The sequence below is a fragment of the Homalodisca vitripennis genome, chromosome 7, assembly GCF_021130785.1.
Source record: "Homalodisca vitripennis isolate AUS2020 chromosome 7, UT_GWSS_2.1, whole genome shotgun sequence".
In the NCBI taxonomy this organism is placed as follows: Eukaryota; Metazoa; Arthropoda; class Insecta; order Hemiptera; family Cicadellidae; genus Homalodisca; species Homalodisca vitripennis.
The window spans coordinates 26593441-26613256 of record NC_060213.1 but is presented as its reverse complement, the minus strand read 5'-3'; the positions used below and the strand labels follow the sequence as shown (position 1 = coordinate 26613256).

At 32.3% G+C, this 19816-nt stretch overlaps 1 protein-coding gene across 1 annotated transcript; it reads right to left on the bottom strand.

Moving 5' to 3' along the window:
- Positions 1–727: 727 nt before the first annotated feature.
- LOC124365735 lies at positions 728–19808 on the bottom strand. The gene is made up of 6 exons (XM_046821722.1): positions 19441–19808; positions 16991–17163; positions 9855–10106; positions 7885–7938; positions 3572–5486; positions 728–1366 (listed from the first exon to the last, which is right to left on the bottom strand). The coding sequence occupies exons 1-6, from the start codon at positions 19455–19457 to the stop codon at positions 1150–1152; spliced, it is 2628 nt and encodes an 875-aa protein (XP_046677678.1). The 5' UTR covers positions 19458–19808; the 3' UTR covers positions 728–1149.
- Positions 19809–19816: the final 8 nt, after the last annotated feature.

Sequence of the window (19816 nt, the reverse complement as noted above, 5' to 3'; positions counted from 1 at the left end):
CAATATTTTAATAAGTAAAGTTTGAAGTGTCAAAGGTATCAAAATGGTATAATAAACATTTTATATAAAGAAGGAACTACAAAAAAAAGTACAGAAAATTCTAAAATTTTAGTAGTAACTTTATGAAAATTTAAAAAATCTTTATTTCTAATATTATTTAACACTAAAAATCACAAAACATCCAACCCAACACATGATTATATTGTTTATTATAGCAGTATTTGAATTCCAGGACATAAATTTTAGTGATATATCTTATAAAAATAAAATTTGCAATAATAATAATGTGAAATATTTTAATTGGTTAATTTCAACAAAACTAACCTGTGGTTATATTATAAACTATTGTATTTTTGTTTTTTTTTTTACATTTATTAACTATCAAAAAATATATGTTGGCTAAGTTTTTACATGAAAATAAATGCTTAAAATCTTACCCCTATATTATTATACAGTTTGTTTTGGTTAAAGTTATATTGTATCATAAACAGAACAAAGGAATTTTAATACATCAAATTTTTAAGAACTGCCTCTGGTAAAACTTCATTGATTTGATGTTTGAATGATTATCGCTTAGAAGATCAAAATGAAATTGCTACTAACACATAAATTAGTATAGGGTTTTAAAATATCGCTGGTAATATATATATTAATAATTACAAATGTTTTCGTACATTCTAATATTCACATTTTTAGGAAGCAGAGGTATAGCATCAACACAGCCAAATAATTGGTTAAATTAATTAATAAGCTTAACAAAACTAATTTACAACAACAAAATCTAACACAACTCCTGTGTTGGTCATAACACACACAAAATAAAAATATAATAGGTTGTTACAGATAAAATCATGACTTAGTTATAGATCTCCCAAATTCAAACAATACAATTACTCCGAATTTTACTACAACATAGTTAAAACACATAGTACAAAAATTCATACATTTCACTTTTAATGTAAACTTGAAAATAATGTCTTTTTACGGATTTATGTATACTTTAATCACAAGTATTTCTTACTTTAGAGAAAACAAAACAATTAGTGTCTTTTCAATAAATGAATACTGAAAAACATGTAAACTTGAGATTTTTGCGGTGAGTACGAAATGGAACATGTTCGAGATTCTACAAAGTTGAGTTGAACAGATCTAACTGAGATTTGAGCTGGTCTTCTTCGGAACAGTGACCGTTTCCTCCTCGGGTCTTTCACACCAGCTGTCGTAAGGGTTTTCTCGACACTGCTGGCGTGCCCAAGCCCGTCGGAAGAACCAATTCTTGCGCCTGCCCGCGAACCAGTTTGGAGGATGTGGGTTGCTTCGACGGTAGGAAGCTCGGTCGAACAACCAATCACTCCTGTGGTGAGACCTGAAAAACGAGACTGATTAGAATACAAAAACAGGTCTCATTATAATGAAGTCACTTAATTGTAATAAATAAACTTTTTTTCATTTGAATTTCTTTACTCAGCCAAATCATGGACAAATAGATACAATTGTATAGAACATTGTTAAGTTATGAAGCTAAATAAAAAAATTAATTTTACTGATCATAGTTAATTATGATGAACTAAAACATCAAAAGAGGTTGAGCTAAAGCTCTGAAGCAATTGCGCTCACCAGTTCATTTACGGAATAAAATGCCTGAATAATTAAATAATGTTTTAATTTCCTTCTGAAAGAGGTTTCAGTTTTACAAGATTTGTTATCAAGTGACAAGGCATTGTAAGTTTTGGGCCCCCTAATATATTGTTGACTTTTCAAACTGTTGCTGTGGTGTTGTTTTACCAGACTATCCTTATATCGTGTTAGATCCTTAAAAGTGTTCACTTTGAACTTTAGTCATCAACTCTTTTTGGATCTCTCCAAATGAACATGACTCCTGATTCCAGGAGTTAAGCCTGTGACAGCGTCGGATTCCAGACGCTGCACTAAGAGAAAGGTGAACTGGAGCTTAACCCTTTTAACCCCGGCCATTAAATCAAGTGATGTGCCAGAAATCCCAAGCCATTTTCAGACAAAATGTAAGGGTTTTGTAAAAAATTCATAACTCAGTTATTTTTTAAGATATTTAGGTAATTCTTTTTTTGTTTTACTTATTTATACATGTAGCTTACAGAAATATACAAATAAAATTATTATTTTGAAAGTAATTTTTTTACATACATATACATATATAAAAAATAAATAAAAATGAAAAAAATTCAAGTTTGATCATGGAAACCATACAGATAAAAAAATATTTGACACAAAAATACCCATTTACTTTATGATATATTTAATCCTTAATAAAAGGAAACAAAAATTATAGGCCTACCTTATTTACAAGTGGAGTAACATCAATTTTTGTAAAGCCGTGTAAATTTTTCTTTTTGCCATTTCTGGGCAAGGCAATGTAACAAGACCTTTGAAATTCACAGTACTTAAAATAAACATAAAACCAAAGTTATTTCTGACAAAATAACTAAAACTGTTCATAATCTAAATTTTAAAAAAGTTTTAAAACAATATTTTCATGATAAAACAATATGTTTTCAAGACATCTATCACTCAAATCGTCGTCACTAATCACATCCACACCATTTGCAACTAGGTTACTAATTAGTGTATTTTCACTTACGGGAGACTTTGAACGATGTCTTTTACTCATTTTGAAATCAAACAGATAATAAACTAAACTTTAACTGCCGTACTTTACACTGCTTTAACCTAAAACTGTGAAGAAAACGGAATATTCACAACCACGTGATATACAGCTGTCTGCAACAAGCGTGAGCAGTCAGTCGAGACGAACTGCAATTGCTCAGTCACAGACTGACAAAATACAAAGTCAAACCATTACAAACTAATATATTTCGATGCAAAACATCTTTGTGCACAAGTCTGTGAAATTTCAAAGCATTTGGTGAAATAGTAAAGTAATAAAAAGTGCACGTCCGCACTATACGGACGTCGGGGTTAAAAGGGTTAACTCAACATTCACATTAAATCAACCCTTCCCACAATAGCTACAATATGTGTAGAAAACTCGATTACTCCACCATGCTTAGAGATTGTATTTAAAACATCACAGTTCACCTGATGAGACAATGAGAATAACTCTTTATCTACATTAAACTATATTTTGTAGTCTAGTTGTCTCTGATGTCAAAACGATGTAAAGGATTTATTTTGAGCTTGTTCGTCACCAACTTAATTTGAATCTCTTTAGACGAACGTGACTCCAGATTCCAGGAGTCTAGTTTGCGACAGCATCATATTCCAGATGTTGCAATAAGAATAATGCAATAAGAAGGTGAACTGGAGCTAAACTAAACATTGATATTGAATCAACCCTTTGCACCAAGGTTGTGTACTATTTTGTAACTATATGTTTGGAAATAAAGCATTGGAAAATAATGGCAAGTATAAATATTTAAAGTTTAGATTTCATTTTCCACTGTGTCAATTGAATCCAGCTTTTCATTCAGTACGAACAAGTGTAATCTTTCTATGCATATTTTTCAACCTAAAATTTAACAGGCAATTCCACGTTATGTTAGGATAATATGATTAAATGTAAATTTAAACTTACCATCTGGTTTTAGACCTTGATTCCCCTGACTTAATGAACCAGTCTCCATTTTTGTTCGTTTTATTTGTTATGGATGTGCTTTTATATGCAAACGTCCATTGACGAGGCTTGTTGGTTGGCAAAATAACTTTGTCTTTTCCTGCATCATTTGGTTCTCTTTTGTCTTTCTTTTCAGATTCATCAATAATTGTAATCTCAACAACACTTTCGGCATATTTTTTGCGATCTTTAATCACAGGGGTCGCTCTTTTAGAATGCCTTTCTTTATCTTTGCCAGCAAAGTCACCTTTCACCTGATCATTCTTGAAATTTCTATCCCATTTGAAACCTTTATCACTAAATTTACAGTACCTCTCATACATCTTATCAAATGTTTCTGGTGGGATCTTTACTTTTTCATTGACGACATCTTTTAAGGTGTGATAGGTATCTGGTGCCATTTTGTTGTTGCTACTTTGACTTTTCCCACAGTTATCTTTCAAGTACTTGGTAACAATATCCACTGCTGACTTATCCACAGTGAACGTCTCACGTTTTGCTTGAGGTACGTCACGTTGAAAGTTATCAGTTGTTGGTTTGTTCTGTTTTAAACTATTATCAACATTTTTGCAGTATTTATCATGCATTTTACTGAACAGTTCTGATGGAATATTAACTTTTTCATTGAGTTTATTTTTTAAAGATTGATAGTCACTGACCAAACCATTTTTACAGCTCTCCTTCAAAAATCTAGTGACGAATTCAAATGTTGCTTTATCTGGTAAACTTTCACTTTTTGACTCAGGAGCTTCATTTCTAAATTTGTCACTGGTTGGGTTTCCATCTTTCATTCTGTGAGAAAATTTACTTGATGGTTTATCGCCATATTTGATCGACTCTGTTTTTGTTTTTTCATTCTTCTGATTCATTTCGCTGAAATACTCTCCTTTACCACTATTGAAATGTTTGTTTTTTTCCCTGTAAAATTCACCTTCATTTCCATCACTTGAATCACCATAAATATATTGAATATCCGCACTGTTAAATCTTTTATGTTTCTGTTTATTTAATTGTTTGACATCAATGTTCTTCTCACTTTTCAACAATTTATAGTAGTCACCATTTTTTCTGCCTTCACCGGTTTGTTTGCTATAAACCTTTCCAGTGCTGTCCTTGTCTACTTCATACTGATAACCTTCAACAACTGTTTGCTTTTGTCCATCCTTCCTCTCATTAAAATGTTTGCTGTCCTTTTCATTAGAATTTTTATTGTTTTTTTCATTAAAGATAGGTTTATCTTTTCTTTTTTCCACGTCATTGGTATTTTTTGGATCTTTTTCAAACGCCTTCTCTTCATTTTCTTGACACTCATAAAATAATCCTTTCAATTCCTCTTTGTAACCAGTCTTCTCTAGTTTACACCATTGGTTTTCGAATCTCCTCTCCAGTTTTTTCACCTTATTTAGAACATTGGTGGCCAACTTCTCCATAGATCTTGAAACCCCCAATTCTACTTCATTGAGAGCATTGAACAAAGTATCCTTCTGTTTTCTCAAAACTCTGTGTAGTTCTGAATTTTCAGTAACAACATCTTCCAGATCTTTCAAGCCGACATGAAGTGCATCCAAAATTAACAACGCTTGAGCAAATTTATTGTGCATCTCAGCAGAGCCTGTAATTTCATTTAAAACTTCAAAATATTTTCTGACTTGATGATTGTCAATTTTTAATGATTGCTTTTTCCACACCCCTTTGGAATTTTCATTAAACTGAATTATATCATCCAACGGGTTATCAGATGTTCTCGCCATTCCCTTATCGGCCTGCTCCTCATTGGCATACAACTCATCTAAGGTGTCTACAGTCACATCATACTTATCTGCCCACGTCATTGAAGGCGGAAGACTATCCTGAAGCTTTTGAGTAATCGGCAAATCTGAAACATGAATATCCATTTTCAGAATCACAATAGTTTTTATTCTTATTTTCTTTACAGAATGGACAAAATCACTTACAAAAAATACATATTAAAATAATGTATAAAAATATAGTGTAAAGAGATATAAACGTTGTACATCTCTGGATAAATTAACCCTCCCCACGCCGTACATGGATATATTAGAATGGTAGATTTTGACCAAAACGCCAAATACAGTTTTATCAAATATTATAAGTATAAAAACTATAACTATATAACTTTTATAACTTTATAACTATAAATATTATAACTCTTGGAGAGTTTTTTTTAGTTCATAAAGGGCCTTTGACATGCTTGGTACGCTCTCCGTGCTTATTGCGGTTGCTAAGGAATTATTTATGAACGACCTTCACTCTGGGGCAGGGGGAGGGAGGGAAGAGCCCTTTTTCTAACTCCAACCACCTGCATGTCAGTTATTTATTTTTTGAATAAGCCAAGTATATCTTCACACTTGGATGGTTTTAAGTTTTAACTTTGGTTAAACTTTTAGCATTAATGAGGAATACACTGTGACATTCTATTATTACTTTTGGTCTAATATTTAAAAAACATATCTCAACCAATATCAACTTACAAACTGATCTGGAGCTATCGATAGCAGACTATTATTAGCCCTAAAATAATTTCTTGTTTCTAATTTTATAACCTTACAGATATTATCATTGGCATTATTAATAAATTCATCATTACATTTTATTTTGGCTTCTTTGATTTTCTCTCTATACAAATTATAGCAGTTTCTTAAAGCTTTATTTACCCTATACGCTGGTATTGTCAAGTATTAATACAGTAATATTACTTATTTTGTGGAGGCACTCATCAAACAATTTATTTTCTTTGTAAGTTTTCTTTTTCTTTTGCAAAATACTGTACTTTTGAATCATTGGACAGAAGTAATTGTATAAATACACAAGATTATTTATGGAGTATTCAAAAGCAGTATTAGTGTCTGTAATTTCAAAAAGGCTATACCAATCAAAAGTGTTGAACATACAAGTTTAAATTATTTTCTTTTACTCTGCTAAAGGAGATCTGTTTCACTGTAAAGGTTATATATGGGACACAGAAATTTAACTGAATCATCTTGTGGTCCGAAATCTGATAATTCTAAAAACAATACATAAAAAAAGTTTTTATCTCAATTCTTAACAATATTGTCAATAATACTTTTGATTATTTACATGATACAAATTAAAAGATTTGAGTAAGTTGATCAACTGTTGTAAACAGTTTAGCATCATTGACTTAAAAGAAAAATCAATATTAACATCCGCTTCCAAAACGACCTTACTCTTAGGCTTCCAATTACAAATAAAATGTAACAAAGATACAAGAAAGTAATAATGTTACCATTAATATCTGGTTCTCTATACAAGGACATATAAATATTACACTGTAACTATTTAAGTATAGAAGCAGCTTCAAGAAGTCTGGGAAAGGTCAGATGCAAGACATCCATTATTTCAAATTGAATATGATCTTAATATCAAAAACAGGGTACCCCCATACGACTCATCTCTACAATATACTGATGCTAATTTAAAACCATTAGGCACATATGAATTTACTTCATACTTAAAGAGCCAGTTTTCAATAATCCAAACATTTTATTACCTACATCCAAACCTACTACTGATTCATTTACTTTATTTGTTAGCGACTGAACAATGAGGTACAGCACATTCACCCATCTATCTTTACCAGACTTCTAATCACTAAGGTCTAGATTATTTCTACAAATATTAGCAATATGTGAATAAAGGATCGTATCTATGATAGTGCAATCGGATCTGACGGTTGACAATTTTCCAAAGAGCACCGCCTTTCTTTTCCCTCTCTAAGAGTGGCTCGGAGTTTGAAGTAAAGGACATGGGGACACTCTCGACACGTCATTAACCAGAACAAAGAGATATGACAAAGTCACAATCCGAGACTTTACAGTGATTTCCGTGATCCCTCATTAAAATCCATGACTTTTTGAGAACTTATCCGGTACACACCCTTATAATTACTCCTTCTCAAAGGATTATAGAATTCATTTTAAACAAACAATAAACATTACAAGTGAAACAATATTTTTAATTTCTTAAACATTAAAAACTTGTTGATTTGTCTTGGTTTATTTATTATTGCGTTTTTTTTTTTCAAAGATTGTTTTAAACTTCAACAACTGCAATATTTTTTAATGATTTATTTGACATGACCAGATTTTGTTCCAAAATAGAGTTCCTATAAATCAAATTTCAAACCTTACGACGTCTAACATTGAAAAAAATCAATACTTTCCTTTACAAACAAAAATTAATACTTAACTCGGGATATTCAACGCTAAAAAGTATTAAACATATTATACTACCTCTAAGAAAAGCTGGAGTTTCAACATTCATTTCCATTTTCCAGTCAAGAGCATCTGCAACACACAAATTGTTTTAGAATTTTTCCAAGTCACTGAGTGACATGTGTGTCATAAAAAGTATTACAAAAGAATATTTTCAAACATACACACACTGATGGTTAGGACAGACGCTGTATACAGCGATTCACTGCAGTATTATTTCTTAAAGTTCCTTTCAGGATGTTCTGCCATACATAAGTAATTTGTTTTCAGTGTGTTATACTTTATTGTTGTTTTTATAAAGAATTTAGATCACTTCAGTGTTGAAATAAGCATTATTTTGACAAATTTCATGTAAAATTAGATGTAAAAAAATATTTACAAAATAAGAATAAATTCTATTCAACGTTAAATAGAAAAAAAAAAAAAAAAAAAAAAAAAAAGATTAGGTGATTCTACTGAGCATACAAATATTTTTTTTATGGTATGAAACTATAAGGCATGCCTACTACTTGAGTTGAGTTGAATTAAAATTTTGGTGATAAATATAAATCATAAATACACCGAGCGTTGGCCAGTGGCAGTACAGCCAAGTCACAACTTCTACTAATAACTTATGAAGAAGCCACAAGTAGAGGTTAGTGGTGGCAGAAAGTAATTTAACTGAATTGAATGCTCAGGAGAAAATTAACACATAGACAATAATATGAAGGGATAATAACCAGAAGGGACGAAAACAATCAATGCTAAGTAGATATTTAAAACAAAGGAAGTTGAAACTAAGAAAGTTCAATTTGTCCCAAGAGTTTATCAATAGACAGTTAAAAAAAATGAAAAAGTATATCCAAATTTTAAGCTTACAATTTTTATTTGATAGATAAATTAAAAATCAAAGTGGGATGTTAAATTTAATAACTTAGCTACATGCTTTATCATGTGTTGTAACTCTTTATTATTATTATCATGTGCAAATACTCTGAATTGTTTACAATGTTATAGATTTATTAAAAAGTACGTTATAAGAATGTTTATAAGTTTTACTAATATAATTTTACAGTTATGAACATGTACATAAGTGTATACTCAAGAATCATTTCATTTCCTAAATTATAAAATAATAATACGAAAACGACATTGGTTTCCAAGAAATTAATCCTCAAAGTAGTTTTTGTTGTTTGTAATTTGAAATTCAGCTGCTAATGATCAGAGTGCAACTCAGATTCCCAACTTAATCTGTTACTGTTATTTAAGTTTACTTAATATTACCTTCAGTCGGTACAGCTAGAAATTCAATACTGTTTGTTTGTTTGTTTCTTCTGTGAGCTGATTAAAATGAAGAAATCATGTCATATCAGACAATGTTACAGGAAAATAAATGTTTACCATACAACTACTGATTGTGACAGGAAGCCTTTTGTTGAGACCTTACCACACAAGATTAGAGACGAAGGTCTGAATCTAACATAAATAAAGATAACTGACAACTGTTACAAGGACTGGACATTGGACCCAGCCAAGCATGTAGCTGTCAAAACTGTTACCATTTCAAAAATTATGTTAGTTGTTATTGTTATTTGCTGTGGGATAAAAAAAAACAAATACTTATTTGGGTCAGAGATACAGTAAGCATTTTGAGTATTCCTCAGCATGTTTATGCTTTAACACATTCATTCCCAGAGCTTAAACATATTGACTTCTCTGAGCAATTCATAACTAGACCGTTGTGCCACTTGGGAGCAAAAGCCTTAAAGAATAAGATCTGGCTTTCATGTTGTCAACTAACCAACATGAAAAAAAAGCCTGTAGGGGCATGAAGGGAGCCTGTAGAAGTAAAATTTATAAGAATAACCCAAACATGCTTCCAGGGACATCATTTTTCTATTTAAATTAGTTAGATTGTAAGAGAAAACAATTTCTATTGTAAAAAAATACAGCATGGAAGTTTGTATTGTGTATGGAATCGGGAAGAGAACGTAAACAAGGTTACTTACTATCGGTGGCCATGTAGGCCAGATTGGAGACAAGTACTGCAGAAGTGGCAAAGAATAGGAACCAACGGAAAGAGGAATCGAACATCTCTTCCCGTCCGGCCTCTACAACTCTGGTGGGGGCTGAGTGCTCAGTCCCACTGGTACCGGCTGCCCCCACCTCCTCCTGGCTGACTTGCACCACTGGAGTCTCAGGTTTGGATACCAGTTGACTTGCAGCCTCTGGAGCATCTGGTTCTCCATCTGGTTCTATGCCTTTATAGATAAATAAAGTTCACTTGAGTTGCGTGTTTATACAAACTACTTTAGCAGAACGATTCACTGTTTTTGTATTTGTATTGGGAGACCTAAAATTTAATTTATTTGAATTATCCTGTAAAAATACCAGGAATCGCAAGACAAAGCATTAGGGTTTTGAAATTAAAATATAATTAAATTACACCCTTGAGCATTAATTATATAGTATTAACAAAGGAGTTGATAACGGCAAAAATCTGATTTCCTACTATAACACGTTCAAGCCTGGTAATATTTTCAAGCCACAGAGGTATAACAGACATTCTTTTAAACCATCTAAATATTTTTCTCTTTTTAAATACATCTTACTTATTGGTGTGAAATATGTTTATTTAGTTATATAAGAATCCCAAAATTACTTTGGTTTACAAAACTTCTTCTCAAATTATTGTTTTTTATCAATATTTTAAGCTACTAAGCGCAACCAAGTGATCTCATAAGCCAATTTCAAATTTCTATAATTTTGTGAGATAAAACAGTACACATCAGGAGATTGCTGGACTGGTCTCTATGTGTGTGCTGTGTTCTCTACTACTTTCACCTTTATTGACTTATTTGATAATCAAGAATCTTTAGTCATCATAACATCATTAAATGCATTGACATCGTCACCAAGGCTTCAATAGAATATTAGCTCACAATACATTAAATTAAATGTTAATTCAAGTGAAAACCTGACTGGCTGAGATGAAATAATAGTATGGTATCTTATGTCTAACTAAGCATGGGCAATCAACAATACATACATGTATTAATAGATTCCACAGAAAATAAATTCATAAAATTGGAATAAATTGGTAAAATATTCAATAATAAATAAATGAATAGTACAATAACAGACAATTAAAACAGTTAAACATTTATGGAGGCTACAATACAGATAGGTTTAAAATTAAAAAGAAACATCTATCACAGACAGTGCCAGGTATTCATCTATACTATAAAAAGGTCTAGTTAACAGCCATCTATACATCACTGATATGAATTTACTAAGACTAATGTTATGACTGGAAAGAGGTAGTTTATTAAACAAATGGATACCGATAAAAGAATACATAGATTATGATTTACTAAATCTACAGTAGGGCTGATTTAAATATAAACTGCCTCTAGTAGGATATTGATGAATGTCATTTCTAAGAGAAAAGTCACCAAGATTCTGTTTCACTTTAATCAGACATGAATAAATATAAAGGTTGATAACTGTTAGAATACCTTCCTCCGCAAAAATAGGTTTACATGTAGTTAAGGAGGAGACACTAGCCAAAATTCTAATAGCCTTTTTCTGTAATAGTAATACTTTTTGAATATCATGACTGTTACCCCATAGGATGATTCCATACAATATGGTGCTATGATAAAATGCATAATATGCAGATTTAAGATAACCTTTGGGAACAAGTTTCTTTAGGTGGTGCAGCAAAAAAAATTACTCTTGACAGCCTACAACAGACACTGAACATGGGGTTGCCAAGTCAACTTAGAATCTAAAGTTATACCCAACAGTCTTACACAGGACTTTAAATTTAAATTATACTTCGTTAACGTAAGATTTTTACAAAGAGAAAAGAAAATATTTTGTGAAGTTATCAATTAGTAACAGACCATTAGATGAAAACCAGTGGTTAGCTTGGTATAGGACATGAGTCATCTCTACAAACAAGGTATCTATATTGTTATTTGTACAATAAAACGTGCAGTCATCTGAGAAAACTACTGAACCGCAATCCATATTGGTAGGCAAATCATTTATTGAAAGTGGCTATATTGTTACATTCATCCAAGTACAAACTAGACCCTAATCTTCTTATATTCCACACAAATTTATGTATTCTTTAAACAAATAAATGTGTATGAAATGAAATGAAACTTGGCTTTATTAGAGGTGAAGTCATTTCTTCCACACTTAACCTCAATACAATTCATCGTATTAAAGAAACGTAAAGAAAATATGCTATTGTTATTTATATGACAAAAAACACAAACCTCCCAGCTTCAGTCCACATTAGATTTAGTTCGTGGGACTCTACTGTAGTACTGCAGTATATATGTCAATCAATAAAATGACATTAGTTGGCATCGTTCCGAGAAATATCACTATAGAAAACTAGCATTCTTTATTATTACCTACATACATAAAACAAGTCACCATTTATAACTCAAGAATGGTTGTGCCCATTAGACTGATCTCTAGTTTGTTGGATTCGTCTTCACCAACCTCGAATAGCAGAAAAACTATTAACCCTTTTACTGCCAGACAATTTTGTTACTACATGCGCCCAACCTGCCAGGCTGTTCATCATGGGCATGTACCCAAACTGCCAGGCCAATTTTGGACATTTTGCAATGTTTTCACATAAAAATTCATATGCTTTGGCTATTTATAGTCATTGAAAGCTAAATAATGCTTTGTTTTTTTTTCCTCAAGAAATGTAGTATTTAATACAATATCTAAATGTACAATTCAAGAACTTATAATATTTTTGAAACACAATATATAAATTTTTTTTTTTTTTTTTTTTTAGTTTGACTTGAGATTATATTTTGTAAACTTCATTCAATATAAATTAGTGTTTTATTTTTGAAGCTCAATACTATTTTAAGCAAATTAAAAAAGAAATTATGTAAATATCTTTAAAATTATAGTTTTTATGAGTGTTTTTATGACTTATTACAAACTCACAAAATTTAAAGGCAATCTGAAAAACCACACTGTAACAACTGCTTCACCAAGTTATTGTCTTATTCAACTATTCTAAACTGTTTTATTATTCTTTTCAACTTAAAAATAGTTCTTAGAATATTTTCTTAGGCTATTTACAATCATTCTTGTCATATTTATAAAAAGAATCCATGTTAGCAAATTTAGCACGAGTGAAATGGGAAGCACTTAGTGTGCAATCCCTTCTTGCACTTTGTACACTGGTACGTAGACTTTTTCCTCTTACCACCCGCCTTTGTACTGGCAGCACTACACACACAGCAGTTTTTTCTTTATTGTCTTCAATTTTTTTCAAAAAAAACTTGCTTGAATCTGCATCACCACCACCTCGGTTGGTTGGAGAGTACCTCTCGGATTAGGGCCGAGTCTGGGTCCATGTCTGCTTTCCTGATCTTGTATCCACTCCCTGCCCATTTCCTCTACAAAAACTGATGCTATAAAATCTAAATGGCTTAAAGGCTTTGTGTGTTTACTTACTTTATACAGTAAGTATGCATTGAGCATCATTCTACCAAACAAGTTGAGGCTACTTTCATCCAGAACTTCATATTTTTTTTCTTTTCGGTCATCCTGGTACTGGTACAGCATCTGGTCTGCACCATCAACTCCTCCCATAAATGAGTTATATGCTCTTATAATGGAAAGGCTTTGTAGAAATATGTACTTTGTTACCTCTTCTCTTGGATTTGTTACGGAACTCAGCTTTGCCACTGGTTGATAGTAGTAATACCTGCTTTTTTTAGCTCTTTTTTTCACGGTAACCAGTAGAATCAGAGGATTTCTCCTCATGTACTTAGTTTCACCAACTGAAAATTTTGTCTTCATTTGTTCAGGAATGCCTTTTCGGTTGTGACGTAGTGTACCTGTTACATATGTACCTTTTCTTGTATAAATATTTTGCCAGTTTAGTAGACGAAAAAAAGTTATTTATATAAATGTGGTAACCTTTTTCATAAAGATTAGCTTTTTTCATGAGAGTGTCTACAACTGAAAAACCCCAAACCTCTCCTGGTTATCAAACTCTTGTATTCACCTTCAGCTCTCTGGTAAACAAATAAACCTAACACAGTAGTGTGATGCTGCTTCGCAACAGCATCCACAACTTCACACCCCAGCGATGGTGTTTCTTGGGCATGTATTGTAAAAGGTTGTGAATGGGATTTTGTGGCAATCATACTCTCATCCACTGATATATTTTGACCAGGTGTGAAGTGAAGTTTTGAAACACGATTCATGTGATTGACTAAAGGTTTGAACCTAGTACAGGGATCATATCCATTTTCATTTGGTTTTGGCAGGTTTCTTGTGTCAACAAGGTGGAAAAATTGCAAAATTGCCTGAAAGCGGTTTCTGGTGAACATACGGGAGAACCAGGGAATGATTTGACTTTGAGAGGTCCACCAATTAGGACTCAATACTAGGCATGTTTTTAATTCCCATATTTATCAAAACGATAATAAAAGGCATATATTTCTGACGGAGTGACTGATCTCCAGACTTGTGCTCGGCTGTGCCTTTTTTTAGCTTGTCACGGTTAGCTTCAATAAATTCTCTGGCATACTTATTAGTGTACTGAACTATTATGTTCAATTAGAGAAGCCGTGAAAAAACAGTTTGAAATAAGAGCATGGGGGTGAGTCTTTTTCAGGGCAATGTTTGTTTTGGGCCTGGAAGTTCATGAAAAACTAAAAATTTGGTCTGGTCTATGCAAATGATCATTAGCTTCCGTAAACCTCAATCCATCCCATTTCATCCTCTGATTCACTAGAAGTGTTTATTTCTTCATTAGGGGGCATTTCTGACTCATTTAGGCCAATAGGATGAGCGGGTAGCCTAGGCCTAGATTGCATATGTTGCCTATTTCTAATTGGGACGTCATTGTCACTGCCATCAGAATCGGAATCAGAAATATACCGACTGAAATTATGGGGTTAGCCCTAGTCCACGATTACCTGATGATGTTCCAGCTTTCATTGGGATCGAAATCGGGGTCTACATCCGTATCATCAACATCAGAATGCTGTCTGAAGAATGGCCGAGGTTGGAAATGTCACTGACAAAACTGTCACTCAAATAGTCTTCTTCAATAATATTTCTGATAGTTCCCTCACTTACGGGAGATCGAGACCTCTTCATATTCAATATATTATCACATTACACTCGTAAACAACAAATAAACCACATTAATTACTCTGATTCAAATGTATACAAACACGATAACCAAAGCTCACTCGGTGACCATGCTGATGTTTGCACTCAGCGCTACTAGCGGCACAAATGCCAACTATACCAGCTGATGTAAATCATCTGTTAATAGAATATTATTTACAACATGTGTTTACGTATTCTGTGCTTTCATTCTGAACACAGTAAACACAAATAAAAGACAATTATGTGAACTTCTATATTTATTAATTAATTATTTTACAAATGTCCGGAAAAAAAGGACGCTGGCAGTTTAGGCGTAGATTACCGACGTCCGGTTTTAAGGTCGTTGGCAGTTTAGGTATAGTTTTACAATGTCCTTAAAAACAGGATGTTGGCAGTGAAAGGGTTAAAATAAACATTTTGTGGTAAAAAAATCAGGGAAATAAAAAAAGAAAGAAAGTTTTGTATAATAGTATAAATTGAAAGAGCCTGTTAAATGTATTTAACTGTTCTATGTCAACATTGTTTTATGTTAGTACAACCATATTGTTAAATTAATTTAACCACTATGTTCAATTTGTTTACATTTACAGTCTTGAAAGCATAGAGTAAGCTTGATAGTAACAACACTTCTTATTCCTACCTATTCTGCAATCACTCTTGAGCACAGGTTAAGAAAACATTCAGATAAGAAAATTAAAAGTTTCAGTAAAAGTAGTCTGAAATGTGTGTATTTAAATTTTTTTGTATCATAAAACACAAAAAGTCAGAAGATATTTTGAAGCTGCTGTTTATTCACTTTTGTATTGTTTGCTATTTGCTGAGAACTTTACTATGGGCTGTGTCTTGTTACAGTGAATCAACCCTAAATCAGTTATTTATTGTTTGATTAAAATAATTCTGGTGTCATTAGATCTGTGATAAAACTCTCTAAAAAAAGTTTATTCTTGTAACTCTTGAGAAAACTTGCTGGTTTTTTAAAAATAATCAAAGTTAAAATGTTTTGATGAATGCCATTTTGAAAATATTTAAAGATAATATCATGAAATGTCCATTAACTGGACTTGTTATCAAACATTTGAGCCAAATTTGGTATAATTTATTATTTTTTAAGATATTAATTTTTTTTATAAAAACACATACAGACAGATAGGAAACGAACCATATTCATATGGTGAAATGTGTTTGTCTTGACCTGACCAATAACGTGGTAACCCTTTGTCCAGAGACTTACGGGACACTCTGTACATATGTCGACTGACAAATTAAATTGATCAGCAATTTGAAATCAGCCAAAACAGTGCACTACTCATTAGTAGTATATGAGGTGCGGACTCGCATTATGTAATGGTTCCTCAACTGTAAACCATAACAGAGTTCTCACTCTACATATAAAGCTATCCGAATCCTAGTCGACCTAGAACCAAGGTGCCTTCCAACATGTACTGATTGTTTTACATTGGTGTCTGGGGTAGACTAATTTTATTGTCTTATTTTAGTGTTAATTGTACAATGGAAATATCCTACACAAAAATAGATGGTTAGCTTTGTTTGCATGATGATGATACGGACATGGATAGCGAAAATGACTTAGGGATCAATATATAAAAAATTTGAAACAATACACTACAAATAAAAAAAAGTATATACCTAACCTCTACAAATCTGTCTCTGTTTCAAAGCAAAAAGAAACATTCAGCAAAAAAATGTAATTTTATGTATATAAAAGGAAACATTAGGAATTAAGTGAAGGCCTTAGAAAATCAGGAACCATTCCTGAATTTTATGTATCATTGGACTCCAAATTAATATACAAAATAACTTTTATAATATGTAACTTATTGCAGCTCTGATTTTGATGAATACACTAGTAAAGAAGTTTGTCTGTAATCTTATTGTCTACTGCATATATTAATTTTTAAGAATATACACTGTACTATGATGTAAAAATATTCTGACATATCCTACTAACCACGTTCCGGAATTTCATCCTCAGCCTCAATTACTTCCACACTCTCCCCGTCACTACTCGGGACATCTGGGTTGTTGATATCCAGCTGATCAACAAAGTTCCACCCATCGGACAGGTCAGAGTCACTGCTGCCTCCGTTACTTTCTGTCCGCTTCCGCTTTTCTCCTACGCCACTGTACAAGCATAATCCATTACTTAGGTTAACCCACTGCACTAATGACAATTTTATTTTTCAAGTACTTGTAAACAATTCTGTTTCTGTAAAAAGTAGTATTTGAGAGTAAGAGCGGTTATTGCCTTTAAAAACACCAACTTTAAAACCATGCAGTTGTAAAAAAAAAAAATAGTTTCACGTACATCAATTAACAAATACCACTTATTAAATATGAAGCCAAAAGATTCATATAACGTGTATTTCAAAATAAATGAAGAGGTCAGGAGGTACATTCCTATATCAGGACCACCTCTGAATTAACAAAATATCAAAAGAAATAGTTTATAACAACTGTCCAATCTGTATACTCCACAAAATATTCTGTTAAATGTGTAAAATATTTCTTATGATATTTTATTACGAAATTAATGGCACACTGTACATATATGTATAAGAAATTATACCTTGAAAAATGAAAAACAACATGAATACTATGTATCAGTTTTATTTAATTGGTAACCATAATGAGAGGCATTAGACTCCATTTTTCTGAAAGTAGGTGGTGAAGAGGGGGCATTACAATCAAGTTTTGTTTGAAGGAGAAATTTGTTAGTTTTCTTTAAAAGTAATTAAGCAGATCTGGTGAGACCAGTACAAGCTTATGGACAGACAGGCCATGGACTTGGTCTGCTGTGCAGGTCTGAGGCAGATTTAGGACTTAACAGCTGATTCCAATGTCTGCTTTGTAGAAATGTCAACATGTCCTTCTTCTCTCTCCTGTTTGAAGCGTTTTTATAAAGAAATCTTCTATTTTCTTTTGTTTTCTTTTGACAGTGAAGTCTTGCAGCTATATCTCTCCATTGTTTCATTTGCAGACTGTTTATTGAGCTTATAGTCATTATTTTTGCTTTAAAGGCAATTTATTTTTGTAAACACAAATAATTTTCGACACCATTCTAACTTAATCCAATAGATTTTGTTCATTTGCTGCTGCTGGTGCCTGTTCGGAACGCTTGAACCGACAGACCATCGAGAGCGATGTTGCAACGATCTTGCTTGGTCCACTCACGTCCTTAAGTGCAAGAGGAAGCCGTAGTAAATTAAATATTGTTTTAATATATTGGACCATTTACCATCAGCTTTTGCATATGAGCTTTGGGCCCACAATGGCAGGTTTATCAATGAATAATTGAACTTTCAAAATTGCAATTTATTAGTAAAACACCAAAACCGGTACCTTTTATCACTGTTACAGAACAAAACTTGGTTATTGCTTGTAAATATTTGCTTTATATGTCTAGGCGAGAAATAAACAAGCTTAAGTTTAATTTAACTCCCATAATTTTAACTTTATTAATTAGTTTGTGGTTAACGTTCAAACTCGGGTATAATCTATTCTTTTTGATCCGAGATTAGGCAGACGTTTTCCAACCAGACAGTTTGTCGACCAGTGGCACAGCACAGTGTCTATCTAATATAATATATATATATATATATATATATATATATAGTATATATATATGAAATTAAATGTAATGAGAAAATATACGATCTTAGTATCATTGAAAAACTAAATTTGTATCACTGTAAACGTTTTCGTCCCAATTTTCCGAGAGCTTTTCTTAACGGTGTCACATTTTCTACGCTTGTTTCGCAAAATGCGACAAATGCAGTCACAGCTTAAACCCTGCCACCAATAGTCATTACTTATCGTTGATACATAAATTTTGCAAGATGATCAACAATGCAGTCAGTTCTGAGACCAGTTTTAAGGATTTCTTAATAGGTCTCCAATTAGAGTAGGTCACTAACCTACTCACTACATAAACGAAACAAAAACTGACAATGACCTCACTATCATACTCAATATCCAATGAAATAAAAACAGCAGGCAATGATTAATTATAAATTTCTATAGGTCAATGTTGTATTCGATTGTATCAATATAATCGATAATCATGATTCGATTGTGGCGGTTCCTGATTATTATACTGCAGCCTTACTTAAAGATATAAAAGTAGCTAGGCCTATAATGAAATTTAATTGAAATACCTATAACATATTCCAGGACATTTTCTGGTTATTAAGCTATTGTTTAATTGTTATATGAATAATGATGATTCAGTTATGGTGTTAGCTGCTTTATACTGCAGCCCTGATACTTGTATGGATTTGAGTCTCATAATTTCTTAAGTATATTATGACATTAGACTATAGTGTCATAATGCAGGAGCAAAGAACTAGGCTATGCAATTTAAAACAAATGTTTATTTTACCAGTGATTGATTTTACTCACCTTTCTCCAGCTTCCATCTTCAATAAGCTTTATTTCACAATACGTACTTAGTTATAAAAAAGAAAAGTTGTAAACATTTTAAGGAATGTCAATGTATATAAAATTAACGCATAATAAAACCTTCTCCTTTAAACAAAAATTTAGGTTAACAACAAAGTCAGTGTTCCGAAACGACCGCAGTGTTGTTGTCTTGTCTTCAACTCGAACCCCGAACAAGTCTTTCTTTGTTGTCTGAGTCTCACCAGCTAATGACTGCCGCTGTCACTCGTCCTTTATCTGCTCCAGCTAACAACTGGCTGTTGAAACGAAAACACAATTTTCTAATACTGCGATTGAATAAACACAAACAATTGATCCAGTCAGCTGATTGTAGTTG

Coding starts and splice junctions, on each gene's coding strand:
- LOC124365735 (XM_046821722.1), bottom strand. Junction 7,939..9,854: donor GGCCTACATGGCCACCGATA/GTAAGTAACCTT, acceptor TGTGTGTTGCAG/ATGCTCTTGACTGGAAAATG. Junction 5,487..7,884: donor AACTCCAGCTTTTCTTAGAG/GTAGTATAATAT, acceptor TTCATGTTTCAG/ATTTGCCGATTACTCAAAAG.